Below are 27,503 nucleotides of genomic sequence, written 5' to 3'. Positions count from 1 at the left end.
TTGATCCTGTACAGGAAGCCCACTCTGGTGGAGTCAGCAGATCTGACCTCCACCCTCCATGATCTAATCAGGGTCAGATTATACCACTGCAGGTCCTGGGAGAAAATTGTGTTGGAGGTGTCATCATGTTTGCAAGTCACTTTCAAATAAACACATTTCACAAAAGAATGTGAACCACACAAACACAACGAGCTGAAAACATCCACCCAACAAGAACCTGCAGGTCCTCTTCCTGACAGCAACAAACTGGTGCACACAAGTAACACAATGCTAAGCTACTAACAGAAACAATATGTGAACGACTTAAAAAAAAAACAACAACTCAGTAACCAGTGGCGGTAGTTAATACTCCACTGACTCTGCCTCATGGTTAGTTTCTGCATCTATTCAACACCTTACTGTATATCCGACAGGAAGTGGAAATGTCAGGGATGAGGTGTGTTTGTAGTCCAACAGGGAGTGGTCATCTCCTGGTTCCTCCACCAACAGGAAGTGGTCATCTCCTGGTTCCTCCCCCAGCAGCCAATAGGATCGCTCCATGTGATTGTGGGTGATTGAATCAGTAAATCAGGTGAACAAAAGTTGATGATCTTCCAGGTTCAGTTCATCAAGATCATCTTCACTAATGAACCCTCTGATGATGCTGGAAGCCTGAATGCTACGGTTAGCAGTGCTAAGCTAACGTTAGCCTGTGAAGGAGCTACACCAGGGTCACATGACTTCAAGGTCACCACCACTAAGCTTCAGACTTCTTGTGTTTACCCTGATGACCTTTAATGACCTCCATGACCTCTGGAGGCTCCTTCAGACTCTTGTTAGTGACCCAGGTTTTTAAGACTTACTGAAATGAAGGTCCACTTAATTACAAATATACTTTATTTTTGCTAATCCTAGTACTTGTTAACTGGATACAGTGCTAGTAAAGTAGTTCACACAAATATGAAGTTTGAACGTGTTTGCATAGTGAGGCCAGCCACCTCTCAGCCTGTCAAGTCAAGTCAGTTTTATTTGTGTGGCACCAAACCCCAACCAAAGTCCTGTCCTGACTCTGTCCAAGTAGAGCAGGTCCAGCACCTCCCTCCTTCAATGAACCTCCACCCAACAATTCTCCATCAGCAGCACATCCTGCAACAGCAGCCACCAGAACCTTCCTTTACCAGCAGGAAGGTGGAGCAGATCCAGGATCAGTGGGGACGGAGAGAGAGCAGGAGAGCAGGACAGAGACAAAGACAGAGAATGGAGGAAGACAGAGAGACAGAAGGAAAGAGAGGGGCAGAGATAAAGAGAGAGAGAAAGGAGGAGAGACTGATGGACAGAGACAAAGACAGAGAATGGAGGAAGACAGAGAGAGAGAAGGAAAGAGGGACAGAGAGAAAGAGAGAGAGAAAGGAGGAGAGACTGATAGACAGAGACAAAGACAGAGAATGGAGGAAGACAGGGAGACAGAAGGAAAGAGAGGGACAGAGATAAAGAGAGCGAGAAAGGAGGAGAGACTGATGGACGAGACAAAGACAGAGAATGGAGGGAGACAGAGAGAGAGAAGGAAAGAGGGACAGAGAGAAAGAGAGAGAGAAAGGAGGAGAGACTGATAGACAGAGACAAAGACAGAGAATGGAGGAAGACAGAGAGACAGAAGGAAAGAGAGGGACAGAGAGAAAGAGGGAGAGAAAGGAGGAGAGACTGATGGACGAGACAAAGACAGAGAATGGAGGAAGACAGAGAGAGAGAAGGAAAGAGGGACAGAGAGAAAGAGAGAGAGAAAGGAGGAGAGACTGATAGACAGAGACAAAGACAGAGAATGGAGGAAGACAGAGAGACAGAAGGAAAGAGAGGGGCAGAGATAAAGAGAGAGAGAAAGGAGGAGAGACTGATGGACAGAGACAAAGACAGAGAATGGAAGAAGACAGAGAGACGGAAGGAAAGAGAGGGACAGAGATAAAGAGGGAGAGAAAGGAGGAGAGACTGATGGACAGAGACAGACAGAGAATGGAGGAAGACAGAGAGAGAGAAGGAAAGAGAGGGACAGAGATAAAGAGAGCGAGAAAGGAGGAGAGACTGATGGACGAGACAAAGACAGAGAATGGAGGAAGACAGAGAGAGAGAAGGAAAGAGGGACAGAGAGAAAGGAGGAGAGACTGATAGACAGAGACAAAGACAGAGAATGGAGGAAGACAGAGAGACAGAAGGAAAGAGAGGGACAGAGAGAAAGAGGGAGAGAAAGGAGGAGAGACTGATGGACGAGACAAAGACAGAGAATGGAGGAAGACAGAGAGAGAGAGAAGGAAAGAGGGACAGAGAGAAAGAGAGAGAGAAAGGAGGAGAGACTGATAGACAGAGACAAAGACAGAGAATGGAGGAAGACAGAGAGACAGAAGGAAAGAGAGGGGCAGAGATAAAGAGGGAGAGAAAGGAGGAGAGACTGATGGACAGAGACAAAGACAGAGAATGGAGGAAGACAGAGAGACGGAAGGAAAGAGAGGGACAGAGATAAAGAGGGAGAGAAAGGAGGAGAGACTGATGGACAGAGACAAAGACAGAGAATGGAGGAAGACAGAGAGAGAGAAGGAAAGAGAGGGACAGAGATAAAGAGAGAGAGAAAGGAGGAGAGACTGATGGATAGAGACAAAGACAGAGAATGGAGGAAGACAGAGAGAGAGAAGGAAAGAGGGACAGAGAGAAAGAGAGAGAGAAAGGAGGAGAGACTGATAGACAGAGACAAAGACAGAGAATGGAGGAAGACAGGGAGACAGAAGGAAAGAGAGGGACAGAGATAAAGAGAGCGAGAAAGGAGGAGAGACTGATGGACGAGACAAAGACAGAGAATGGAGGAAGACAGAGAGAGAAGGAAAGAGGGACAGAGAGAAAGAGAGAGAGAAAGGAGGAGAGACTGATAGACAGAGACAAAGACAGAGAATGGAGGAAGACAGAGAGACAGAAGGAAAGAGAGGGACAGAGAGAAAGAGGGAGAGAAAGGAGGAGAGACTGATGGACGAGACAAAGACAGAGAATGGAGGAAGACAGAGAGACAGAAGGAAAGAGAGGGACAGAGATAAAGAGAGAGAGAAAGGAGGAGAGACTGACGGACAGACAGGGACGTGAGCAGGTGGAGCTACGGGTGGCAGCTGGAGCCTCTTCAGGTCTGGAGCCTCCTCCAGCAGCACCAGGATCTGGGATGATGGGAGGAGAAGAGGAGTCAGTAACACGTCTGAGGACAGGAGGAGGAGGGAGAAGCCCAGTGCATCATGGGAGATCCCAGCAGTCTGAGCCTATAGCAGCAGATCTAAGGGCCAGCCTAAGCAGTCCTGACTATAAGCCTGATCAACAAGGAGGTCTTAAGTCTGCTCTTAAACCTAGAGAGGGGGTCTGGGTCCTGGACTGAAACTGGGAGACGGTTCCACAGGAGGGGAGCCTGATAGCTGAAGGCTCTGGCTCCATTCTACTGTTAGAACTCTAGGAACCAGCAGGAACCCTGCATCCTGGGAGTGAAGGGTTCTAGCTGGATCATAGGGGACCAGGAGCTCTGTCAGGGATGAAGGAGCCTGACTGTTGAGGACTTTGATGGTAGAAGAAGAATTTTAAATTCTGTTCTGAATCTGACAGGGAGCCATGCAGAGAAGCAGTCCAGGAGAGACCTGGTCTCTGCTACCAGTTCTAGTCAGGGGGGCAGCAGTGTTCTGGACCAGCTGGAGAGTCTTTAGGGACTTATTAGTCCAGCCTGGTAGTGAGAGGAGGAAACATCCCATTAGCTTTAAGTGATCATGTGTGCTAAAACTTATACATTGTGTCAAGTGAGTGGTGTGTAGTTGTCATGTTAAAGTGTGTGTGAGCAACTTGCTTACCTCTGTCTCTCTCTCAGTGTTCAGTCAAAAAGGTCCCAGGTCCACTAGTACCACTATGTAAAGGTTCCAGGGAAAAACCATTTGTGTTCATGAAGTAGGGGTGTTTACATGAAGTTGTTGTCAAGGCTTTTGCAGGATCCTGTTTTAATATGCTCATAATTGTGATGTTGTGTTTTGAGCATCCTCAGTTTGCAAGTTAAGGGGGCAGGACCCAGGTCATTTAGGCTGGAACATTATAGAAGGGCAACAGTTTCCAGCATGGGGGGCTGCTGTTAGGACCTCCTGCTGCTCAGGGCCACAGTTTTAAGCATGTTTGTGTCCACATCTGCCTCAAGCACTCTCAAGCACTTCGACCAGGGTGGGTTTTACTTTGCTTCCCACCCTGAGTGTCTCTGGCGTCCTTAAAGAATTGGAAATATAATGTAGGGGAGAAATTAGCATACAGTTAACACATCTAAACAATTAAAAACATTATGATACACATTCATCAACATTTTGTCTCATTTATTCACTAAATGAAATGTGGCTAAAATTACATAGCAATTTTACATAGGAATCATTTTCTTCGTAAACATCTGACTGTAAAATAGCAGGTTATTGACTGACTGAAGAAAAGGTCACGTCCAAAATAATGTCAGTGGTATTGATTTGATGATGCGGGTGCTGATGCTGGTTTATGGGTGAGTGGCCATTCCTCACCTCTGGTCTCATGAAGTGGAGCTTCAGCCTTGCAAATGGAACTGAACACAGCAGAGAGGAGTCCAGCAAGCTGGTGGTAAAGAGAACAAAGGAGCACTTCTATACTCGCCCAAATCAATGTAGCACTGCTCTCACGAGATATCCCAGCATGCATTTCCTCCAAAGCCTTGGCTGCATTCACGCCCACTTCCTCAAAAAGTTCCAATCTTTTTGGGCTGCAGTCAGTTTTTACCTTCAGTGAGAGTAATATGTTACATGTTCAATAATTCAGAAGTCAAACATGAATGATTTATTCACAACAGTGCGGAAAGAGGGTCTCCTCTGTTGCTCCTTGGATGTCTATGAAAAGACACACTAAAAGGTTGAAGCAGCGTGGTGAAGCAAAGACAAAGCTCAGTTACATTTACAAATCAAATGCGGTCGACTGAGTGAGCTCGTGGATGTTAGGAGGCTTGGTATCACGCAGAAACTCTGATGTGACGGAGATGTGTGATTACTCTCTCAGGTTTCGGTGCGAGGGCCCTTAGATGGCAGCAGGGTTAGTTCTCCCTGCTGGGTTTTCAAAGACAAGCACGATGCGTCCGTCTCATGTGATAACAGGAGGTCAGCAGCAGCAGCAGCAGCAGATGACCTGACCTAACTGAAGCATCCTCAGGTAATGTGATGTGATGCCTGAGCTCTGCTCTCTCAGGCGCTTTTCACTTTCAGCCTCCATCTTGCTGAAATGTGAGGGATCGGACGCTTCCTGCCGGGCCAACGTGATCAGATCAAAAGCAGTTCCTGCCAGCGGAGGAATGCTAAATTGGGAAAGAAAGTGTGTTCTGGTGATAATTGAACTCTTGAATCCTGTGATCACAACCAGTTTACAGCTGTTCTGGAAAGACACTCTGAACGCTACCAGACCTGACATCTACAAACCCCTCTCTTCTTCAAAGAGGAGACTATCTAAATTTAAAATCCTTCTCAGCTCTGTAAATGCTTCTCTGAAAGCAAAACTGCTGTCAACAAATATATTTCAGGATGGTATTAAATGAGAATGCGGCAAGATTGCATCTGGAGAGTCAGTCATTGATAAGAGCTGCTGCTATCAGCCGCTGTGGTTTTGTCCTGTTTGACTTAAACTACAAAAGCAGCAGAAGACAAATCGTCCTCTGACCAGGTGAGTGGATAAGGTGGCGAGCGTGTGGGACCTGACCTGAGAACACAACATGAATCTGGAATCATGGCTGTGCTTTTTGTTTTTCAGCTGCTGATCTAATAATCACTGCATGACATCGATGGTTGAGCAGTGATTGAGGGTTTCACTGGCTTCTTGAGTCACAGTGAGAAAACAAGAGTTTAGCTCTGCTGTCCAGCTTGTTACACTGCCGTCACATGAACACGTTTCAATTTCAACTCAGGTCCCAAGATTCTTGTAACATGCACCAATTGTTCACATGCACAGATACGACTGTCTGTAAAATTCATCAGCTCAAGCTATACTTTACTTAAAACATGTATTCTTAATCTTTCAAGTTCTCACTAGCAGGAGTCCTCCAGATGTTTTTCTTCCTGCATCACTTCTTTGTCACTCCAGAATGCAGGAAGAACCTGCCACGTGTGTTTAGCTTGAAGCTAACGGAGACTGAAGGCTAACAACAGCTAAACTCTCCGGGTGGTCTGGTAAGATCCAGGTCTTCTAGACCCAGCTGGATAATCAGTGAGCCACTAACACTTTGACTTATGATTAAAACGGTCATGCTGGAGGTCAGGGTGATGCCATCCAGCGAACCTGTCTCACTAGATGCGGTGCTCTCAGGTGTTTTGGGCCCAGCACAACTTCAGTTTTGTCAGATTCTGTTATAGGAAATTATATGTCCTCCATGTTTTTAATGTTCTTCAGACAGGCCTCCAGTTTAGTCAGCTGACTGGTTCCTTTGGATGCGTTGATAAGAACAGCTGCGTACAGACCCTTGTGGAACACCAGAACTGACTGTAGCGGTCCCAGGGGAACCATCATTAACTGGTACCAACTGAGATGGACCTAGTAAATATGATTCCTTCATGCCAATGACATGTTCCAGTCTTTTTACGATATGAAAGCACTTGTGTTGCTAAATGAATTCACACATTTCCCCAGACTGGAGGATCTGATCCACCTTGTCATGTTTAAGGCCCAGTTTTGAGTGCTTGAACGGGTAATGAACCACACATCCAGTATGGACTACGACGGTGCCTCCCACCATAAAGAACTAGAAAAATCAAACAGGAGACCTTGACACGTCTCATACACGCTGTTGTAAACCTAAAATGTTGTAAAACAGCCAAGTAAAGAGGAGAAACAAAATCAAGTTGGAGCTGAACGTGAACGCTCTGACGACGCTAACATGCTGATGGTGCCAGGCACTGGTGTGGATCTGAGGTTTTTCTCTGCTCAAAGTGTTGGTGTTGGTATTTATGGTGTTGTCAGGACTGCATTGAGTATTCCTCTGGTGAGTCGTCTTTTGCTGGACTATGAACTGGGCGCTGGCCCAGAAACATCTCAGGGCCCTCAACTCGGAGCCATCTACAGTGAATTCAGTCCAAAGTGCTGGACTTACCAACGGCACAAACTCATTTAGCTGCTGTACACTCACTTTGATATTCCGTAATTTATTGGATTTATTTACTCAGAGACTCTTGAATCAGATTTTCCTACCAAACTAATCAACAAGCTTCTGCTCAGGATCCAGTTCTGCATCATATTTGATGAGAGGCTGTCAGAGTCGTGCTTTTGCAAATAAGAATGAGGTTAGCAGGGAGGTTGTTTTCCTTCGTTCTGCTGATGTTTGCACGTTTTCCTGCAGGGTAAAAACATCTTACTCCAATTTGATGTTTGTGCAGTTTGAATTGGAGTTTTTCTCACTTGAAATGAAACCATGCACAACCATTTATGTGATGAGTGAGCTTGTGAATGAAAGGCTGTAACCTGTGTAAAAGCCTCCATTCTTATTCAGGTACGGCAGCAGCAGTATCGGTATGCTCCTCTTTCCAGAGCAATTTGACACGGAGGATGATGATGGTTTATTAACCTGTCAGCAGACAGAGATGCCAGCTTTACTGTGTTATTCCTCGCTCTCATCACATTTATTTACACAGCGTCTCCAGGGACCAGGAAGAAGGAAAGAGCAAAGTGCTGCCTGACTTTAGCGTGCCACAAATCCAGATTTGTGTTTGTTCTTCATTACTCATCAGCTCTGAGCACAAGGACCACTGAACTATGGGAGAGCTTTGAGATAACGAGCTTTCTGTTGATAGAACTGAGAGACTGAACACAAATACGATAGCATATTGCCACTGCTGTCAAAACGCTAACGGAGACACACACCATTGGAGCCCATTGAAACAAGCATCAAGTATCCCTGCACCCTCAGTCCATCTCCAGGGAAAGTTTTATATTTATGAAATAATGTGAAAGGCTGAAGTGAATTAAAGCGCTGCGTCTGGTATGCAGGTTCAATTAAAGAGACCAGGTGTTGTAGTTGTGTTATTGACTTAGATGGACAATTCGAGATTCACATTCACGTGTCCTGAGAACGTGTCAGTGTTGATGTCGACTGCTTGAACTGAGTAAAAGCGAGAGCCGCTCACAGAGGTTCACGCCGTCTGATCCGGCTGTTAAATCAACATCTCTGACCTCCTGTCTGCTCATCATTGAAAGCTCTTTCTTCGGATTTCCTCTGCATTGCTTGTAGAGCCTTTTGACCTCATCTAACTGGCTGCAGGCCAAACTGCTCTTTAAAGTAGGAGGATGGCAGTTACCTGTGCGAGGCTGCAGGCTAACCCTCGCTGCTGGGCTCCTCGTGCAGGTCAGTGTACGTTTCCAGAGAGACAATGAGCGTAGGAGAAAATGCTGCTCAGACGTCAGCTTCACCATGTCGGAATGACTTGGACGATATTATAACTGTGTGTAACCTTGGCAACCAAAATGTTTTTTTTAAAACAACATAGAACATTCATTTGGAACATCAGTAAACATCAGTTGTCAAAATTTTTCTATTCTTACTTATGAAGCTAAACAATCTATCTAACTAATACATGCATCCATCCATCCATTGTCTTCCGCTTATTCCTATTAACGGTCGCGAGGGGGTGGAGCCGATCCCAGCGTCAATGGGCGAGAGGCAGGGTTCACCCTGGACAGGTCACCAGTCCATCGCAGGGCCAACACATAGAGACGAACAACCATTCACACTCACATTCACACCTACAGTCAATTTAGAGAATTCAGTTTAACTAATACATGCATCAAATTAATTATTAGTCATTGATTGTCTTTTTCAAAATCAGGTGGACTCATAAAAAAATTGTGTTAATGTTGATACAATACAAGCGTACACACACACAAACACACACATATACACGCACACAATACGCACTCAGACTGATTGAGTGAGAACCGAAGGGAATGTGAAGGTGCTGGTGTGTGGCTGCTGGCCGGTCAGTCAGGTGCTGGGACCTCCTTCACCGAACCTCAGGCTCTGAGCTCAGCTGTGACGAAGCAAATTGAGTGATGGTGCTGTACTGCCCTTTATCAGGACACTGCCCCCTGCTGCCTGCAGGCAGACCTGCAGCCTCAGATGTTTCTGGGCAGAACTAAATGTGGAGATCTTCAGGTGCTTCTGTCTCACTCAGGTAAGTTAGTGGCTGGTTGTCATGAGGACAGACGTCTAGCGAGAGCCTCTGGTCATGGGATGGTTGTTATGAACTCTAGAATATTCTTGGATCCCGGCACATATGGTGACCATCAGGACTATGAGGGGTTGACCATGGTGTGCTGGTCAGTGGAGCCGTTAAGTGGTGGGAAGCTCCACAGTCACACTTCCATCTGTCTGGATCTTTGGATCTTCACGGCGCCATGGCAACATGTTTCTGTGCAGTATGTTGAGTTGGCAAATTATTAACTGTGAGATTTAAAAACTATCCACAGGTGGGTGTTGCTGCGTCACGCTAAGGTTCAGAGCTGTGAGACTTTCCTGGACCAGCAGCATCCTCAAGATGCAGAACTATCTGCAGTTGATCCATAATAACGAATCTTTACCTCGATGGCACCCAAACTGACCACCGAGGAGCCAGGGATCAAGCCAGCAACTCTTTTGTTTCTCGGCTGCTGCTCTACCTCCTGAACCACATTGCTGGGAAACTGCTCAACAACATCCTATCGTAAACCAGAGCTTCAATTCTCAAGATTAGGATATTTAGAGAATGTCAGCCTCATTTTGCCAGTAAAATGTGAACACAGCACCTTCTTCTGAGCCCAGGGGTGCCAGACTGATCCAGTAAAGCACCGTGTGGCTGCAGGTTTTCGTTCCAACCAAGCAAAAGCAGCACCTGATCCAACCAATGAGCTGTGAGGACGCAGCTCAGTTGTTTTAAGTAGAATCAGGTGTTGCCTTTGCTTGGTTGGAATGAAAACCTGCAGCCACACGGCGCTTTACTGGATCAGTCTGGCACCCCTGGTCTAGCTGGTCAAGGCAGAAGGCCACCCACCCTCAGTTTGGTTCTCTGTTAAAATTAAAAAAACCTATTGTTCCCAGTTTCAGTCCCGTATTTTTGAGCAAATTATTAATTGTCTCTCTTCTCTGCCACATATATGTAAAAATCTTTACATCCCTTGGGACTTTATGAGGGTTATTCTTATTCTTAGAGCTAACAGTTTGGTTTAGACCTGCTTTACCAAGAAGGCCTGAGATAAGGTCTCTAAGGGAGAGCTGCATTCATAAAAAAAGAGTTGACATAAATAAAATGTGGGTATGTAGGGCAAGTGAAAGATGCAATATTAAATACTACGACTACTACTACGACTACTACTACTCATATTAATGAATCAAATGGATCCATCAACTCAGAGTTTCTTTTCTTTTTTTTTAACCTGTCCTGTTCAGCAGCAGCATCCATGTTCCTGGTGCCTTGTTGTACTGAAGCAGTTTTACTCTGCATAGGAGGAATCTGATAAACTCCTCCTACTGCCATTTATGCTTAATTGTATTAGGAATGGATCCATCAACTCAGGGCTTCTGGTTGGGGAGCAACTGTTCAGTTGCTGAGCAAGGATGTTGTTGGGTCGAGCTGGACCAGTACCCAGCCCCCTCGGTTGTCACCACTATACCAGTGAGTGTCACTGGAGGATTTTGGCGTGTGAGCATCTAGACAGAACAACACACCTTCACTTCTGTTGTTCGTCCCCAGCTAACTGTATTACACCATAATAACTGTTATCCATTACAACGTGAACGGATTTGACCTTTTCCTTGCCAGAGCATCATCACTATTGTGAGAATGTTGAGGCAGGTGTGTCTACTCACCTATAATGGCATTTTGTTTACATCTTTAAAATGAACCTGATGATTCCTGGTAGAGCCCAATAATATTTGAATGTGCTTTGCAGTGGAAACAAGATAATTTTCTTTGTCTGTGAGAGATAAATTGAATATTCTGTTCATGAATATTCTGTGGTTAGAGAAGACAGGAGCCTCCATATCTGATGCTCTGATCTATGGTGAGAAATCTAATTACAGCCACCTGAAATTATTCCCCTGGAAACTGAATACTGACAGTAGTGATGTAAGCTGGCGAAGCTGCACAGTGGCATTACTCTCATTTGCTTTTTTTTAACTACTGCTAACTACCAGCACCACCCGTACCTCCGAACTTTAACAAAACATTAAAAAATGTATCTTTCTTTTATGTTGATTTCTTTTTTGAGGTTGTTTTAAAAGTTATCTTATTATTTTACCCCATGATGTGATCGTGCACTAGATGGAAGTGAAGTGTTTCCTTGCTTCTGATTGTTCTGCTGTTACCCACACTTGAACAGTTGTTGTCGTCGTAATTGTCCATCGTCATTGTCTGTCGTCGTTGTCATCATCGTCCTCCTCCTCCTCTTATCCGGTTGGTCCGGGGCCTCAGCAGGGAAGCCCAGACTGTCCTCTCCCCAGCCACTTCCACCTGCTCTTGCGGGGGAATCCTGAGGCGTTCCCTGGCCAGCTGAGAGATATAATCCCTCCAGCGTGTCCTGGGTCGGCCCCGAGGCCTCCTCCTGGTTGGACTTGCCTGGAACACCTTCCGAGGGAGGCATCAAGGAGGCATCCTCATCAGATGCCTGAACCACCTCAACTGGCTCCTCTACATGGAGGAGCAGCAGCTCTACTCTGAGTCCCTCCTGAAGGACTGAGCTTCTCACCCTGTCTCTAAGGGAGAGCCCAGCCTCCCTGAGGAGGGAACTCGTTTCAGCCGCTTGTATTCAGGATCTTGTTCTTTCAGTCATTACCCAGAGCTCATGACCACAGGTGAGGGTTGGAACGTAGATTGACCGGTAAATCAAGAGCCTCGACTTTTGGCCCTCTTTACCAAGCAGAGACCACATCCTCCCACCACAAAACTCGACCCCCTCACCACCCGGCTGCACCTAGAAATTCTGTCCGTAAAGGTTATGAACAGAACCGGTGACAAAGGGCAGCCTTGGCAGAGTCCAACCCTCACCGGGGAACAAGTCCGACTTACTGCCTGCAACGTGGACCAGACTCGCACTCCTCCGGTAGAAAGACTGAACGGCCCTTTGTAAGGGGCCATCCACCCCATACTCCCGGAGTGCCCCCCACAGGATGCCCCTGGGAACACGGTCATAAGCCTTCTACAGATCCAAAAAACACATGTGGACTGGTTGGGCAAACTCCCATGCTACCACCACCCCGGTCTGCCACTCCAAAGGCACCATCCCCAATGTTCATGCAATGTTACAGAGACGTGTCAACCAAGACAGCCCGACAACATCCAGAGCCTTGACATACCCAGGGCGGAGCTCATCCATCCCACCCTGGAGTTGCTTAACTGCCTCGGTGACTTCTGCCCCAGAGATTGGACGACACCCCCCCCCCCCACCCCACAAACACTCCCCAAATTCTGTCTCTTCCATGGAGTACATGTTGGTGGGATTGAGGAGTTCCTCAAAGTATTCCTTCCACCGCCCAATTATCTACCCAGTTGACGTCAGCAACAAGAACCTTTTCGTAGCCGACTGATAGTCATTCTCCATGCCTCATCGAACTCCTCCCACGCCCAAGTTTTTGCCTTGGTGACCGCCATGGCTGCACACTGCTTGGCCTGCTGGTTGGCTGCCTCTAGAGACCCACAGGCCAGCCATGCCCTGTAAGCCTCCTTCTACAGCCTGACGGCTCCCCTCACCTCTGGTGTCCACCAGCGGGTTCGGGGATTACCTCCACGACCAGCCCCAGCAGCCTTACGGCCACAGCTCACAACAGCCACCTCGACAATGGCAGGGCGGAACATGGCCCCTACTGCCCCCGGGATGTGGTCAAAGCTCTGCCGGAGGTGGGAGTTGAAGATCATTCTGACTGGTTCTTCTGCCAGGCGTTCCCAACAAACCCTCACTACTCATTTGGGCCTGCCGGGTCTGCACGGCGTCTTCCCCTGCCACCTGATCCAACTCACCACCAGGTGGTGATCAGTTGACAGCTCAGCTCCTCTCTTCACCCGAGTGTCCAGAACATGTCACAGGTCAGATGATACGACTATAAAATCGATCATAGACCTGCGACCTAGGATGTCCTGGTGCCACATGAACTGATGGACGTCCTTATGTTCAAACATGGTGTTAGTTATGGACAAACTGCGACTTGCACAGAAGTCCAACAACTGCACACCACTCGGGTTCAGGTCGGGCCTGCCGTTCCTCCCAATCACGCCCTTCCAGGTCACACTGTCGTTGCCCACGTGAATGTTCAAGTCCCCCAGTAGGACAATGAAGTCCCCAGTTGGGGTAGCATCCAGCACCCTTCCCAAGGACTCCAAAATAGACCCCTCATGGAAGTAAAACCTGGGTGTTTGTGTACCCAGCCCTGAGGGGCACTGGGCCCCCGCCCTGGAGCCAGGCCCGGTATAGGGGCTTGATGGCGAGCGCCTGGTGTACGGGCCTTAGTTCACGGGGCCCGGCCGGGCCTAGCCTGAAAAGGATACATGAACACGTCCTCCTGTGGACCCACCACCCGTAGTAGGAACCGGAAGAGTCCTGTGCAATGTGGTTTGGGCAGCAGTCCAAGGCGGAGGTCTTGGCTGTCTGACCCCGAGGCATGGAAGCTAGCTTGAACAGTTGACCTGTGATTTAATGGAACCACCTTACAAAGTACATGTAAAGGCTTAAGTAGGATTTGATGAGTAACTCAGGATCTTCGAGCCAATAATAGAGTTTGTGCTCTGGATGTGATTTTGAATGATGGTTTTAAAGCAACATAAATAAAACTGTAATGTATGAGGAATAAATGCACCAATATTTATGCACGTGTAAAATAAATATCAGCCTCGTTTAGGAATCGGGAGGACAGCGGACGTTTTTCCATCAGGAGGTTTGTGATATTTTCACATCCTAAAGATAAAAGGTCAGTCAAAGAATCAAAACTTGAGAGAAAAAATGTCTTCATGTTGCATTGGAGTGACTTGGGGACAAGTCAGCCGCAGCCTCCGCTCACTGTCCTCTGTTGGCGGGGCCGCTGATGATGACACGTAACGGGCTGAGCAGCTATTTCAACTACACTAACTGCTGGTTTGATGCCAAATTGGAGGAACGTCAGCCGGCTCAAAAGAGGAGCTGCTGCTGGTTTCCTTGGTAACTAAGATTGTTCAGCATTTTCTCTTAAAGGTCAGAAGTAAACTGAGTAGAAGTGGAGAATCAGATTCCTCCCCCACATGTGAGAGCTGCTGGAAGCTTATGGTGCTTTCAGGATGTCCTCAAAGAGAACCAGCCCTCCATGACGGAACCAAAGGGAAGGTGACAAAGATGGAGGGCTCTTAACGCTCGCGCTTTCACGCCGTCATGACAGGGAAAACAGAGGAAGACGGCCTCGCTGGCACACTTACTCACCTCTTGCTGAAAGACTTTAGTCACTGATGATGTGAGTCAGTATGTTTTAACTGAGAATGTTGGCGTCTTGTGAAATGAGTCAGTAACACTTTACAATCAGGGGACATTAATGACATTGTCAGGGGACATTAGTTACCGGTTAACGCATGAGTCTGGTTGTGGTTTACCAATTATGACAGGTTCAGCAAAGATGGAAACACTGAGCGACGTTGGGGTGAAGTTCTTCATCCAAAAAGCGGAATTTTTCTTCAAAGTACTCACTTACAGAGATGTTTTCCTTCCTGCATCACTTCTCTGACTCCAGAATGCAGGAAGAACCTGCCACATATATTTAGCTTGAAGCTAACAGAGACCAATGGCTTACAACAGCTGAATAGTAAAATGTCTGTTTACAAACTCTCCAGGTAAATATACCAGATTTATAAGAGTGAGCATCCATCGCTGCCGAGTCGGTGTGTGAGGAGGTTTCATCCTCGTTGCAACCGTCCTCTCAGCTGCTGCCTGGCCAGCCAAAGACACGCAACTCTGGGAATTTTGTATTTTGAGTTCAGATTTTATCACTTATAGAGGCTTCCTAACTCTTCCGTTCATTGTATTAGGTAAGTTGTGTGAGCCTAAATGCAAACCTTAAAGCTCTTTTCAAACATCCATCAAAATCAGACCAAGATTTTTCGATATCATCACTGTCTTACAGTAATTGCTCAAGTCATTTTTTCAAGTTTTTCAGAAAACACAGAAAACTTGAGACAGAACATCGTAAAGAGTTATCTGAAGCAAAGAAAACCAAAACCAAAACTGAAGATGAGGCCCTAAAGAGAGAAGAACCATGTTGAATAATGTGTTTGCTGGAAATGACCAGCTTCTTCCCCTCAAATCAACCACAAACACTCTTTTCAGCTCTGCTATGAACACCGGAGAACTGTCAACTCAGCTGTGCTGACCAGAAACAGCAGCCATTAAAGGTCAGAGGTCATAGTTCACAGTATATCAGGGAACATGTTAGGGTTGCATCTGCTTCCACCCTGTAGAGCTGTTGAGTGCAACATTTTTTAACAAAAACTTAAACATTATTTAAGATATTATTTCTAGATTTATGTTGGAAAGAAAGCAAAGGTCACACTTGAATTTTGCGGCTGGTAGGTTCAACCATGACTCATCACTACAGTCTGAAAGACCAGGTGGCGAGTGCCAGCTCCCAGTTTACCAACATGGCTGCAGCCAGGTTTGTGTCGACTGTCCCACAGCAAGCAAGTGAACAGTGAGCTACAGTGTGGGACAGTGTGGGACAGTGTGGGATAGCATGTTACAGTGTGGGACAGTGTGGGATAGCATGTTACAGTGTGGGACAGTATGTTACAGTGTGGGATAGCATGTTACAGTGTGGGACAGTATGTTACAGTGTGGGATAGCATGTTACAGTGTGGGACAGTGTGTTACAGTGTGGGATAGCATGTTACAGTGTGGGACAGTGTGTTCCAGTGTGGGATAGCGTGTTACAGTGTGGGATAGCGTGTTACAGTGTGGGATAGCATGTTACAGTGTGGGATAGCGTGTTACAGTGTGGGATAGCATGTTACAGTGTGGGACAGTGTGTTAAAGCGTGGGATAGCGTGTTACAGTGTGGGATAGCGTGTTACAGTGTGGGATAGTGTGTTACAGTGTGGGACAGTGTGTCACAGTGTTACTGTGTCCTAGTGTGTTACAGTGGATGACTGTGTGCTACAGTGTGTCACAGTGTTACCGTGTGTTACAGCAGAGCCTGATGATTCAGTGTGAGCTCAGCAAACAGAATGGCTCTTTGAATTTTTCCCCCTGAAGGAACAACAGGTCAAGATGAGCCAGTTTTTACATGTGATGATCTTACTGCAAATCAGTTTTGTATAATAGTTACTCTAATGTGTCAAGAGCCAACTAACAACCACTAATATGTGCTGATATGAAACATATTTTGATACAATCAATCAATCAATCAATCAATCAAGTAAGTAATCTGTTAAGACCCTAAACATAACAAAGACAAAAAGTTACACTCAACTTTTCAGGACTGTATGGAGTGACGTGGCTCATTTTCCTCCACAGCCTCCATGTTGACAAACCCGTTTCACACAGTGGTCCAATGACACACAGGTTATGATTTCGTTCTGTAGCGTACACTGACTTCAGTCAACAGGTACCATTGTCTGCAACATCCATCCGTCCATCCATCCATCCATCCATCCATCCCTCCCTCCCTCCATCCATCCCTCCCTCCAGGCTCTCCCTCTTCTCCTGTTCAGGGTGGTGGGGGTGGAGCCTATCCCAGCAGCCTTCCCCCTGGACAGGTCACCAGTCCATGGCAGGGCCAACACATAGAGACAGACAACCATTGGCTCTCCCAGCCACGCCTACAGTCAATTTAGAGTTGTCTGATACCTGAACATACCTGTTCAATGTAAGATGAAGGATCAATAACTTTAAAAACATGATCAATTTGATTGGGAATGACAGAAATCACATTTTTGGCGACGGTTTTCTCTCACCACCTTTTCCATGTGCTTCAATCCAAGAAACATTCTGAAGTGCGCTACTTGGTGGTCACATGACTTCTCCTGTTTACAGTTACCCAGATACACACTCATACACAGCTGTGGTTGGTGGTGACAGTGAGAGGACTGACTGATGGCAGCAATTCAGAGTCGCATAAAACGTCCAGAGCTGCAGATTAGTGGAGAACGAGACAAGAGCCAGGTGGCAGTGCCTGAAGCCTCTGCTGCTGTTCTTCCTGTTTGACCTGCAGCAAATGAGTTAGTTTGCCTTTGTTGTCCAAGGACACGGTGCTCCAACAGGACCGTGGGAGGGGATCCAGTCATCAGTCCAACAGCTGCCCATCATCCCTACTGCTCTGAGAGCCAGTAAACCTCTGATAGCGCGCCTTATTGAACAGGTGGTGAGCAGCGCTGCAAAGACCATAAAATATCCACATAACTGCTTTATGACAATTAGTGGGAAGAACAAGAGGCTTGGCAAAATGTCAGGACAAGAAGTCATAGGACCTCAAGTGTGGAACAACCCTGCAAACAGTTCCCTGTTGAGAGAAGCTTGCTGTTGCAACATAAACTTTTGTAAGGGCGTTGCTTGAGAAAGGAAGCATGTTCTCCGTCTGCTAAAGGTTAAAAAAACACCAAGTTGACTCAGAATCCTGCGGCTTCTTCCTCAAGACTGGAGCATTTACCAGAATACCCAGCGAGTGTCCTCCATCACTGGGGAGCACACACCTTCTGACCTTCTGGGAAACATTGCTTTTGTCTTACGTGGCAATTCCTGAACATGTTTGACGACATGCGGCTGATTAAGAGCCAAGAAGAGCTCACGGACTATTGGACACCAGTCGGCCCTAAAGTGGACGTCGTCATTTGGCTGAAACACAATGAGGGGAAGCCGCATGGTTTGTGGAAGTTCCAATGAAACAAAAGCTGGAGCTGGAAGCTGATATATTTGCATTTATGACTGAAATGTCCCATCATCTAGAGCTGATTGGACAAACAAACCATCACAATCAGGCAAAGAAAAACATACTGAGGGATTGAGATTAAGATCAGGTTTTTAGTCTCGACCAACAGGCCTTAGGGCCTAAAGGGTGTAGGTGACATCCTGGCTGAAAATGAGTGTATCATTTTAAATTTTAAAAGGTAACATTTATTAGGCAGCAGGGTGGAGCAGAGGTCCTCACTGTGGCCCCCAGCAAGAAGGTTGTGGGTGGAGCCCCGGCTGCAGCACGGGGTCTTTCTGTGTGAGTCTCCATGTTCTCCCTGTTCCTGCTGGGTTCTCTCTGGTACTCCAGCTTCCTCCCACAGTCCAAAGCCATCAAGAGGGACCAGGTTAATCCAGACTCTAAATTGACCGTAGGCGTGGCTGGGAGAGCCAATGGTTGTCTGTCTCTATGTGTTGGCCCTGCCATGGACTGGTGACCTGTCCAGGGGGAAGGCTGCTGGGATAGGCTCCACCCCCACCACCCTCAACAGGAGGAGAGGGAGAACATGGAGGGATGGACATTTATTAGATTTAATAATTTAGGTTTTACATTTAACATTTAGATTTAGATTCAATATTTAGATTTGTGAATATTTGAAAGGTACAGTGTTCTTCTGGGGGAAGTTTTGATGTAACTGTAAGTGTTAAACCCAGTGGGGCGTCTCACCAGGCTAAAGGAGGAGGAAATCTATCAGGAGCTGTGAAAGTCAGTGACGGATCCTTGGTTTCTTTGTTGAGATTCTGGCTGGTTGTGCCGCGTCCTGGGTGAGGAGAAACTGAGCTTCTGTAGCAGCTGGCTAACCACAACCAGCATGCTGGTTCCAAGGATCCAGACCTCAGAATAAAGACGCCAGAGACCCAAGACTCCCTCGATCCCTGGAGTGGGTTGAGGTGTGAACACACTGCTGTTGGGCATATCTAACCACAGCCACATGTTCATTTATCATTCTCATTCATGCAAATATTTTATTTGTTTATTTTTTACATTTCTTTTAGTAGTTGTCAATACTCTTTATCTTTAGAAACAGCAGGAGGCTTTGAAGATAAACTTTAAATATTTTCTGATTTCTAGGAATCTTGTGGCCCCGCCCCTAACTTCAGGAAGTCCTGTCCTTTCTTGGTTTGTGCGTCATGCACATTCAGCGCTATTGAAAAAGTCAGTGTCAACCAAAATCCAGCCGTAGCTTTGAGAATTTACAGACAGGTAAATATATGTGGAAGACAAATCTGCTTAATGGAGCCACTAAATGTCTTGGGGAGGGATGTTGGTAGGATTGAGACTCGTCTCTCCCTGCCGGTGCACTTCTGAGTCTCCACCTGTTTAATGAACCAGGTGTTCTAGAGGAACTTGATGACCAGCGAGCAGAGCTGGAACGCCTGGGACACTCCTCCGGCCCCCTGACGTGTCCCTGTCAGTTAGCGCTCATCAGTCTCACAAGGAAAATACTGTGGTGTTATAAAGGCCGACCTGACATCAGGATAGTCTGGTTAGTTCAGCTGTTACAGAAGATGATGTCAGAATATCAGTGAGAAGAAAAGAAAAACTGAAAAAAAAAACCTGAACACTGAGCAAACAAATCTCATTCTCTTTTAAACCAAGCATGAAAATGCCGAATGCACACGGATGACTCCTTGGTTCGTGAAGAAACAACAGAAAGGTTGATATCATCTCTGTTCCCACTCACATGGACAGATCCGTCCCTGAAGGCCACCACTTCACTTTCTCACAGGCTCATTCTGGATGGCCTCAAGTGCTTTCACATTGAAGTCATAAATGTCTGGCTAAGATGAATGAATGAGGCTTCTCCAGTGGAAACTTTTCGTGTGAATTTGACTTCCCCGCTCCTGTGTTGCGACACTAAATTTACCACCCTGCCCACCAAACCAGGCGCAGCTCGGTAAATATTTCACAGTGTACTTCCTCTCAGACGTAAGAGGGTTGAGAGACGCCGCTGGTCACTTGGTTCCAGTCCAGAAACCTTTTCCTTCCCTGGACCTCAGCTGGAGGCTCTGCTTGCCTCGATAGGTTACATCTCCGGTGTAAGTTGCTGTATTGTCATGAACATTTACAATTTAATGCCTTTGCATTTACAGGCGGAAATATGATGGGAGTATTATACACTTTTAACATGAAAAATCACTGAAACAACATGAAGGTGATGATTGTAGCGGTTATTTTCACAGCACATCAGCTACAACATTCTGCAGCTAAAGAGACAAACGTTTCCCTCAGAGGTCGACAGGTGAGTGAATCAGTAAATCAGCTCTGGTGAACAAAAGTTGATCCCAGGTTTAGTTCATCAAGATCATCTTCACTAATGAACCCTCTGATGATGCCGGAAGCCTGAATGCAATGGTTAGCAGTGCTAAGCTAACGTTAGCCTAGGAAGGAGCTCCACTAGGGTCACATGACTTCAAGGTCACCACCCCCAAGCTCCAGGCTTCTTGTGTTTCCCCCTGATGACCTTTGTCTTGTAGTTGAGCCTTTGGATGGTTGGATGGTTGGATGATGTCCAAATCAGTGTGGATGCGCTTTTTCAGGAGGGTTGTTTCCACCTGCTGTGAGCTGCATGTTGTGGTTTTGCAGTTCTCATTTAACTGAATAGTACGATAGTCGTAGTTGTAGCAGTAGCAGTATTGTGCCTCCATCCATCCCTCCATGTTCTACCTCGACTCACACAGAAAGACCCCGTGCTGCAGCCGGGGCTCCACCCACAACCTTCTTGCTGGGGGGCCACAGGGAGGACCACTGCTCCACCGGGCCACCTTGTATTGTACCTATGTGTCACAATTCCATTGATGATTACAAGCTTTTAAAACAAAGATCATGACAGAGGTCATGGTCCCAATTTAAATGCTGATGAGCATTTAAATTCTAGGAAATCACATCACACACACACACACACACAGACACACACACACACAGACCACCTCTGTGACAACCTGGTCACATTTTTAACGCTGACCAACACGGCCCAGACGTAAAGGTCACCCCTGGTCTTGCTGGTGACATTTGGCTGGTTTGTCTGTGGAGCGCTGGAGCTGCTGAGGCGGTGCAGAGGGAACATGAAGCTCCGTTCCAACTGAAACAGGTTGTGGATGTGATTCCAGTCCATCCAGTCAGCCTGTAGGTGGAGGTATCAGGGGTGGGGGTGGGGGGAGGGAGGGGGCTTTAGGATTATCTGCCACCTTCCATTATCGGTGATGCAGGTTTTATGACTCATTGCTGATTTGTGTTGCATAGGTTGATTCCTCTCACTCACAGCTGGTGCAGGTTTCTGTGTGTTTAGCTCATCATTCCACTGTGTCCTGTTACTTCTTTGAGGGCTGGTTTGACTTCCTCATGTGAAGATGACGCGTCTGCCTCAGCTCAGCCGCTGGAGAAAATGAAGAAAACAGTCGAATGAAGTGATAAAATACGTTCTGCTGTTTCCAACCTGCCAGCTGTTCGTCTAAGACGGATGGCGAGAGTTCATATCCTGTCAGGGAGCATTTGAAAGCAGCTCTGCCTTTTAACTGGAAGGAGATGAGTCATAGATTGTGGAGGGCTGCCCTCCCCGCCCTGCACAGACACCCCAAATAACCAGCAACAACCACCGTCCTCATTACCGAATAATGCATTCAGAGAGAAGTGTTGCATTACCGAGCATCCATTATGTATCCCTGAGAATTCCCACAACATGCAGTGAACCCGTCTCAGGATCCAGCTTTGATCCAGTTGACACTGCGCGCCTGGATGTGTTCAGGCTCCCTGTAAAGCTGACGTGTATTTTTAGTGTGGTGACACGTATCTGAGCCTGAATAAACACAACTTGTCATGTAATATTAACTGAGCACATCTAAGCGGGACCTTTAGGGAGGACATGCTTCTAACGTTGGGTCTGAATTTATTTTGGATCCTTAGAAGAACACCAACTTTTTAAATAAAGACTCTTATTGTCCATCATCCTCAGAGACCGACAAGAAGACAGAGCCGTCCTCCAGGGAGCAGGAGCCAGCGCTAGTTAGCTTAGCACAACGACTGGTAGTGGGTGGGAAGTGTGAGCAGAGCTCTGTCTCTCCCTGCATTAACATAAGGAGTGTTGTGTGTAACCTTGGTGATGACTACCAGTTTAAAATGGGGAGATTTTTAATTTCTGTAAGAGTTTGACGATGTTATCAGGAGTGGTCTTTCTGTTGATTCTTTCACCAGTCACTTCTTACCGAATGTTCAAAAAGAATCTGTACGAACGACTGGTCGCCGCTCTTCTGTCAGCAGCTGCCACCCGCCCTCCTGAGCTGTCCAACTGAATGACACCTGTCACAGATAAATAATGGACGTTTGACTTGTTGTCATGGCGATGCAGATTAGTCTGATCTGAGTCAGATGTTGCTCACACGCTTCAGGTGGGGCAGCGGAAAATCCTGTGTGCAGCTTTCTGAAAGCTACCGAGGGGGAACATGGGGTGCGTTTGACGTTGATGCCAGAAAGTGGAGATGGAGGTTTGGCGCGTTTCCATGTTATAGATAAAGAACAACCTTGTGAAGGTGTGTTCATGTTTTCAGACGCGACATCTGAGCGAAGGATCCTGGCTGACTGAGCTGAATGTGATTTCCATCGATAGCATCGCTGGTGGATGTCAAGGCCAATTGGCCGGTGGTCCCTCAAACTTTTTATCCAGTGATTAACAATAGAAGGCAAACCTGCAGAAACAGCTGGCGGACTGAAATCTAAAGCTTTCATCAATGACGCACCGAAGGCTGATGAAGGCTGTGGGCACAGAGCCAGAACACGGCGAGCTCAACACTCGGATTTATCATTTTGTCACACTAGCAGAAACATTTTCAGGCTTTGTGAAATTCAAGCCTTTGACACAGTTTATCTGTATTATCGTGACACCTCCAGCTGCTCTCGGCGCCGCTCATCTGATGGCTCGCCCGTCTGCTCAGCTGAGGGGCAAAAGAACAGGAGCTAATGAACCTCCAGGCAGTGACAGAGGTCATGACCTCTCGCTCTTTCTTAAAATGACTTCGGGTATTTGATGACACCACACTGCAGTTTCAGTCTACTGAGGGAAGGCAGCAGGCTTTTGATTCCAGGTTTATACATTCTTCCTCTTTGGTGCCCACCTTCAGGAAGCTGCCCAGAGGTGTTGTTCAGTGTGTGATGCTGTTTTTGTCTCACCTCCTTACAGGTATCTGGGCATCACGCGGCCCCTCACCTACCCGGCCCGCCAGAATGGCCAGCTGATGGCCAAGATGATCCTTGGAGTGTGGCTGGTGTCAGCGTCCATCACCCTGCCCCCCTTCTGTGGCTGGGCCAAGAATGTCCACACAGCTGGCGTGTGCCTCATTAGCCAAGACTTTGGCTACACCATCTACTCCACAGCCGTAGCCTTCTACATCCCTATGCTGGTTATGCTGGTCATGTACTACAAAATTTTCAGGGCGGCTCGCAAGAGCGGCGCCAAGCACCGTTTCACTGACCTTTCACGACGCGAGCGCCTTGAGACGGTGGCTAATGAGGCACTGCGAATGCAGGGCCTGAAGCCACCTGGCGTGGCGGAGGAGTGCGCCGCCTTGTCTCGCCTCTTGAGCCGTGAACGCAGAAACATCTCCATTTTTAAACGGGAGCAGAAAGCAGCCACAACTCTGGGGGTGATCGTGGGGGTCTTCGCCGTGTGCTGGTTGCCCTTCTTCATCCTGTCCACCGCCAGGCCCTTCATCTGTGGTGTGGAGTGCAGTTGTGTGCCCATCTGGCTGGAGCGCACGCTGCTCTGGTTAGGCTACGCCAACTCTCTCATGAACCCCTTCATCTACGCCTTCTTCAACCGAGACCTGCGCTCCACCTATCGAGACCTCTTGCGCTGCAGATATCGAAACATCAACCGACGACTGTCTGCTGTGGGCGTGCATGAGGCTCTGAAGGTTTAAAGCAGCCTGCGGCGACTCAAAGAGTGTGTCACGGAAGGGCGGTGTGTGTGTGTGTGTGTGTGTGAGTGTGTGTGTGAGTAAGTCTAGATAAAACACAGACTGACAGAGTCACTGTCCGTGGCTCCCTGGCTCCACCCACACAGCACAATCATGTCAGTTTGTGTGTGTGTGTGTGTGTGTGGACATGTCTGTCCTGGCTCAAGATTCAGGGTGATCATGTGACGAATGACACATTATCATCTCATTTTCAAAGAAAAAAGACGTCTAACTGATTTCTGTATTTTAGACTCAGCTCATCTTTGATAAAAAGGAACATTTGGTCCCCTGAGTGTCATCTCGCGTGTGTGTTTGTGTGTGTGTGTGTGTGTGTGTGTGTGTGTGGGGGGGGGGGGTTCTCTTTAGGTGACGTCTCAGTGATTTTTCTATGAGAAGAACAGGAAACTAGTTTGTCTGCATGAAACATTTTTGTCTTACATGCCACTTTTATATTTTTGAATCGTAAATGTTCCATTTATCACAGGTTATGGAGTCACTATGGATTTTGTGTTTTTCCACTGTTGTTATTTGGTCTTTTTACACTATGGTCAGCTTGATTAGATAATGCAACTTTGGTAAATCACATGACCTTAAAACTGTTTTGCCCCACTGGTTGTTGACGCTTTCCCCCTCTCGGACCAGGACGTCATCATGTTGCTCCTGGTTGAAGTCTTTGGTGGCTCGTGTGTTCAACGTCATCAGTCAGGCAGTTTGTGAATTTTCTACCTCAATTTTTGAGAATACTGTACATTTCCAGATGTGTCACAGTCTTTAAATGCTATTTTTTATCGTGCCAAGTTGATCTACATCTGCTCTGTGACAGCTTTGATGGACCACTGTCATGACCTTCAGCGACAGACTGAAGTGGTGAAGCATTTACTGACTTTGTAAATGAATAAAGAAAAACTTGGTTCTGATGTCATGGTGGGCTCCTGATGTCATCCCACATCATATTTATTGATGCAAAAGTGAGCGGTGGAGTTGTGGATGCCAGCAGCAGATCTCTAACCTTGTCATGTTCCAGACCCCCAACCAACTCCTCACAAAGTCAGCGGGGGCTGGGGTCACTCATCTGACCCTCAAAATATCAGCTAATAAAGAATAAAGTTCATTTTTTAAATGCAGTTTATTTATTTATTGGGTGATTCCCCTAATTGTCTGGTTTAGTTACTTTTATTTACTTCTATTTTTGCCATCGGCCATTAATCAGGAAAAGTTATGACATAAATTTTAAACATTTAGTGTCTCAAAAGTCTTTTCTTGATTGTTTTTTTTAAACAAAACTATGGTAATATTTTATTTATGTAGTTTTTTAGTTAGCTTGCTAATAACCGTTTCCCGTCCAATATTCCTGGAGTGAATGTGGAGACATCTAGGAAACAGAAACCCTAAAGGACGGCTCGACAGCTGCTGTCTGAGTGACAGACACAGAAGAGTTAAACGACAGAAGCTAACATATTGTGTCCGGTTGTCGAAGGTGATGAGGTCCGACAACTCAAAGTAGTGCAGGAAAAGTCACATCCTGTATGGCCTCAAAAACAGGAAATGACTGAAGGACTGACAGCATTCGTTTCGGTTCGGGACACATTTATTTCTGCTCAGATTCTAAACGAGACAAAAGAAAAATTTCACATTTAAACCAGCGAAACATTTGCTACTATGTTGCAACCACAGTTCCTGCAGGCTTCTCATATTTCATATATTTTCTAATTGCTAATGTTGAGAGCAGGTATCCAGGCTCTCAGGTTGGCAACGCCAACATGCCCTTCTAACCTGGAGCGACCTGCTTCGTGACGTCCGTGGATCTGACGGCTGCGGCCGCAGCTTAGATTTATTTCTGGATACCATAGTTGTTGCAGAAATCGCCATTGCTTAAAGTCCCGAGTGTCAAATATGGAGTCAGTGGCCCTCATTTATCAAACGGGCGTACAAACCAGCTCACATATGAGCGCAGAAATCACCGTACGATCGGACTCACTTGAGATTTACGAAACATGCGTATCACACCAGTCCCAGCCTCGGAACAACTTAATTTCACCCAGTTACAATAAAAACAGAGTTATTTGAAGTACATTCAAAAAGGAATGGTCCGACCTGAAATTTGCCGCAAGAAGGCATGTTGCCAACAAACTGGGGGAGGCAGGTTGGACCCATGTCTAACAGCAGTGGAGGCAAGAGGAAAATGGTTAGAAGAAAAGGCACCCCTAATAGGGCTAACCAATGAAATTGCTTTGTGTTGAATGTTAAAATAACCACACATGTGGTTTATTAATTTCATCAAACTTATTTTTAATTTGGACCAGATGAACCAGAAAGAGTCAAAGGGGACTCCAAAACTGCCCAGTCTTCCCAAGGGTAGCTAATACAGCAGTGTGCCTGCCCCCCTGCTGAAGACTCCGACACTGCCCAGTCTTCCCAAACTCAGCCAGCAGTGTGGCGGCGCATCTCTGTGCCGCGTGCAGGTTCACCACCACGTCACTCTGTATTATCAACCCTCAGAAACAGAAAAATTGCTTCAGGCATTCAACACTGCATTATTAGACATAATTGAGAACCTGAAAAGGTGATCTTCACTCAACATGAACGTTGCCTTTTTGAAATCGCATTGCTCACCAGAACATATCACTGAATGAATCAGTTCCTCCCTCCTCCTGAGGGCTCCTAACCGTGGGGGTGTGGCCAGGGATCTCTGGGCCGGGGGTTCTCAGGGCGCAGGTCCTCAAACGGCACTCCATTCTTCTGTGCAATTTGTGGAGAACTCCACATGCCAGGAGAATATTGCACACCTTTTCTGGGGTGTACAGTAAAGCAGGGTTCCTCCCGCAGACCTGAGACAGAGCCACCAGCCCTTGAGGAGCCCTCTGCAGCGCTGCATTGTGGCCCCTGTATCTCCTCCTCTGTCTGGGGATCTCCCAGGGGTGTAAAGAGGTACTTGGCCAGAGGATAGCCTTTGTCACCAACATGGATCACATCGAATTGTTAGAGCTGTGTCCAACTATTAAAATAATAACTGTGTGTAACTCATGATGAGATGACCCACCATGCAGCTCGCCCTCCTGTAACCGAGGACCTACGCTGCTGAAAAGTCGTGCCTCCAGGCCAATCACGTTTGGAAACCTGATAAAATTCCCTTCCAATCCCAGTTTTCTGAGCATCATGATGCAGGAATTGAATACACTCAGCAGAGAGGGAACTGATCGTCCTCAGAACTGCTGGCATAGTTTGGCTGAGAAAAGGCTGGGTTATTCCAGACCTATCACAGATCTCCCGCTGAAAGGACCAAAATCTCCAAGGAGGATAGCACCTGCACTGGCACAGGTATGGCCTTGGAATGCTGTTTTTTTTTTTTTCTTCATTGGGGTTCTAGGTTGAAGGAGAAGCCTAGGGAGATGAAAACGACCCATGAGCCACTCATCACTCTCCTGGAATAAATCTTGGCGGTCCTGAAAAACCCTCTCTCAGCTGATGCGTGCGTTCAGGTCCTCTAGCAGAGCCAGATCTGCCATCGCTGAGCCTGAACATCTCACAGCCAAAGCCGTCGTCTAAATAGGAGACCAACTAAAGTTCCACCTATCACATCACGGATCTGTTGATAGAATAATTGCTTTCAA

General features: G+C 46.8%; 1 protein-coding gene across 1 annotated transcript in view; it reads left to right on the top strand.

The window, feature by feature from the left end:
- htr7c (5-hydroxytryptamine (serotonin) receptor 7c) overlaps nucleotides 1–24,227 on the top strand; it is a 30,739-nt gene extending 6,512 nt beyond the window's left edge. The window contains exon 2 of the mRNA XM_086207528.1: nucleotides 23,118–24,227. Within this exon, the coding sequence (XP_086063654.1) occupies nucleotides 23,118–23,856 (739 nt within the window). The 3' untranslated portion in view covers nucleotides 23,857–24,227. The remainder of the gene's footprint in view (nucleotides 1–23,117) is intronic.
- Nucleotides 24,228–27,503: the final 3,276 nt, after the last annotated feature.

Source organism: Aulostomus chinensis, chromosome 6 (genome assembly GCF_037954235.1).
Source record: "Aulostomus chinensis isolate RoL2024-O1b breed Wild chromosome 6, RoL_Achi_v1.0, whole genome shotgun sequence".
NCBI classification, from domain to species: Eukaryota; Metazoa; Chordata; class Actinopteri; order Syngnathiformes; family Aulostomidae; genus Aulostomus; species Aulostomus chinensis.
This window is presented reverse-complemented; position numbering and strand designations above follow the sequence as displayed.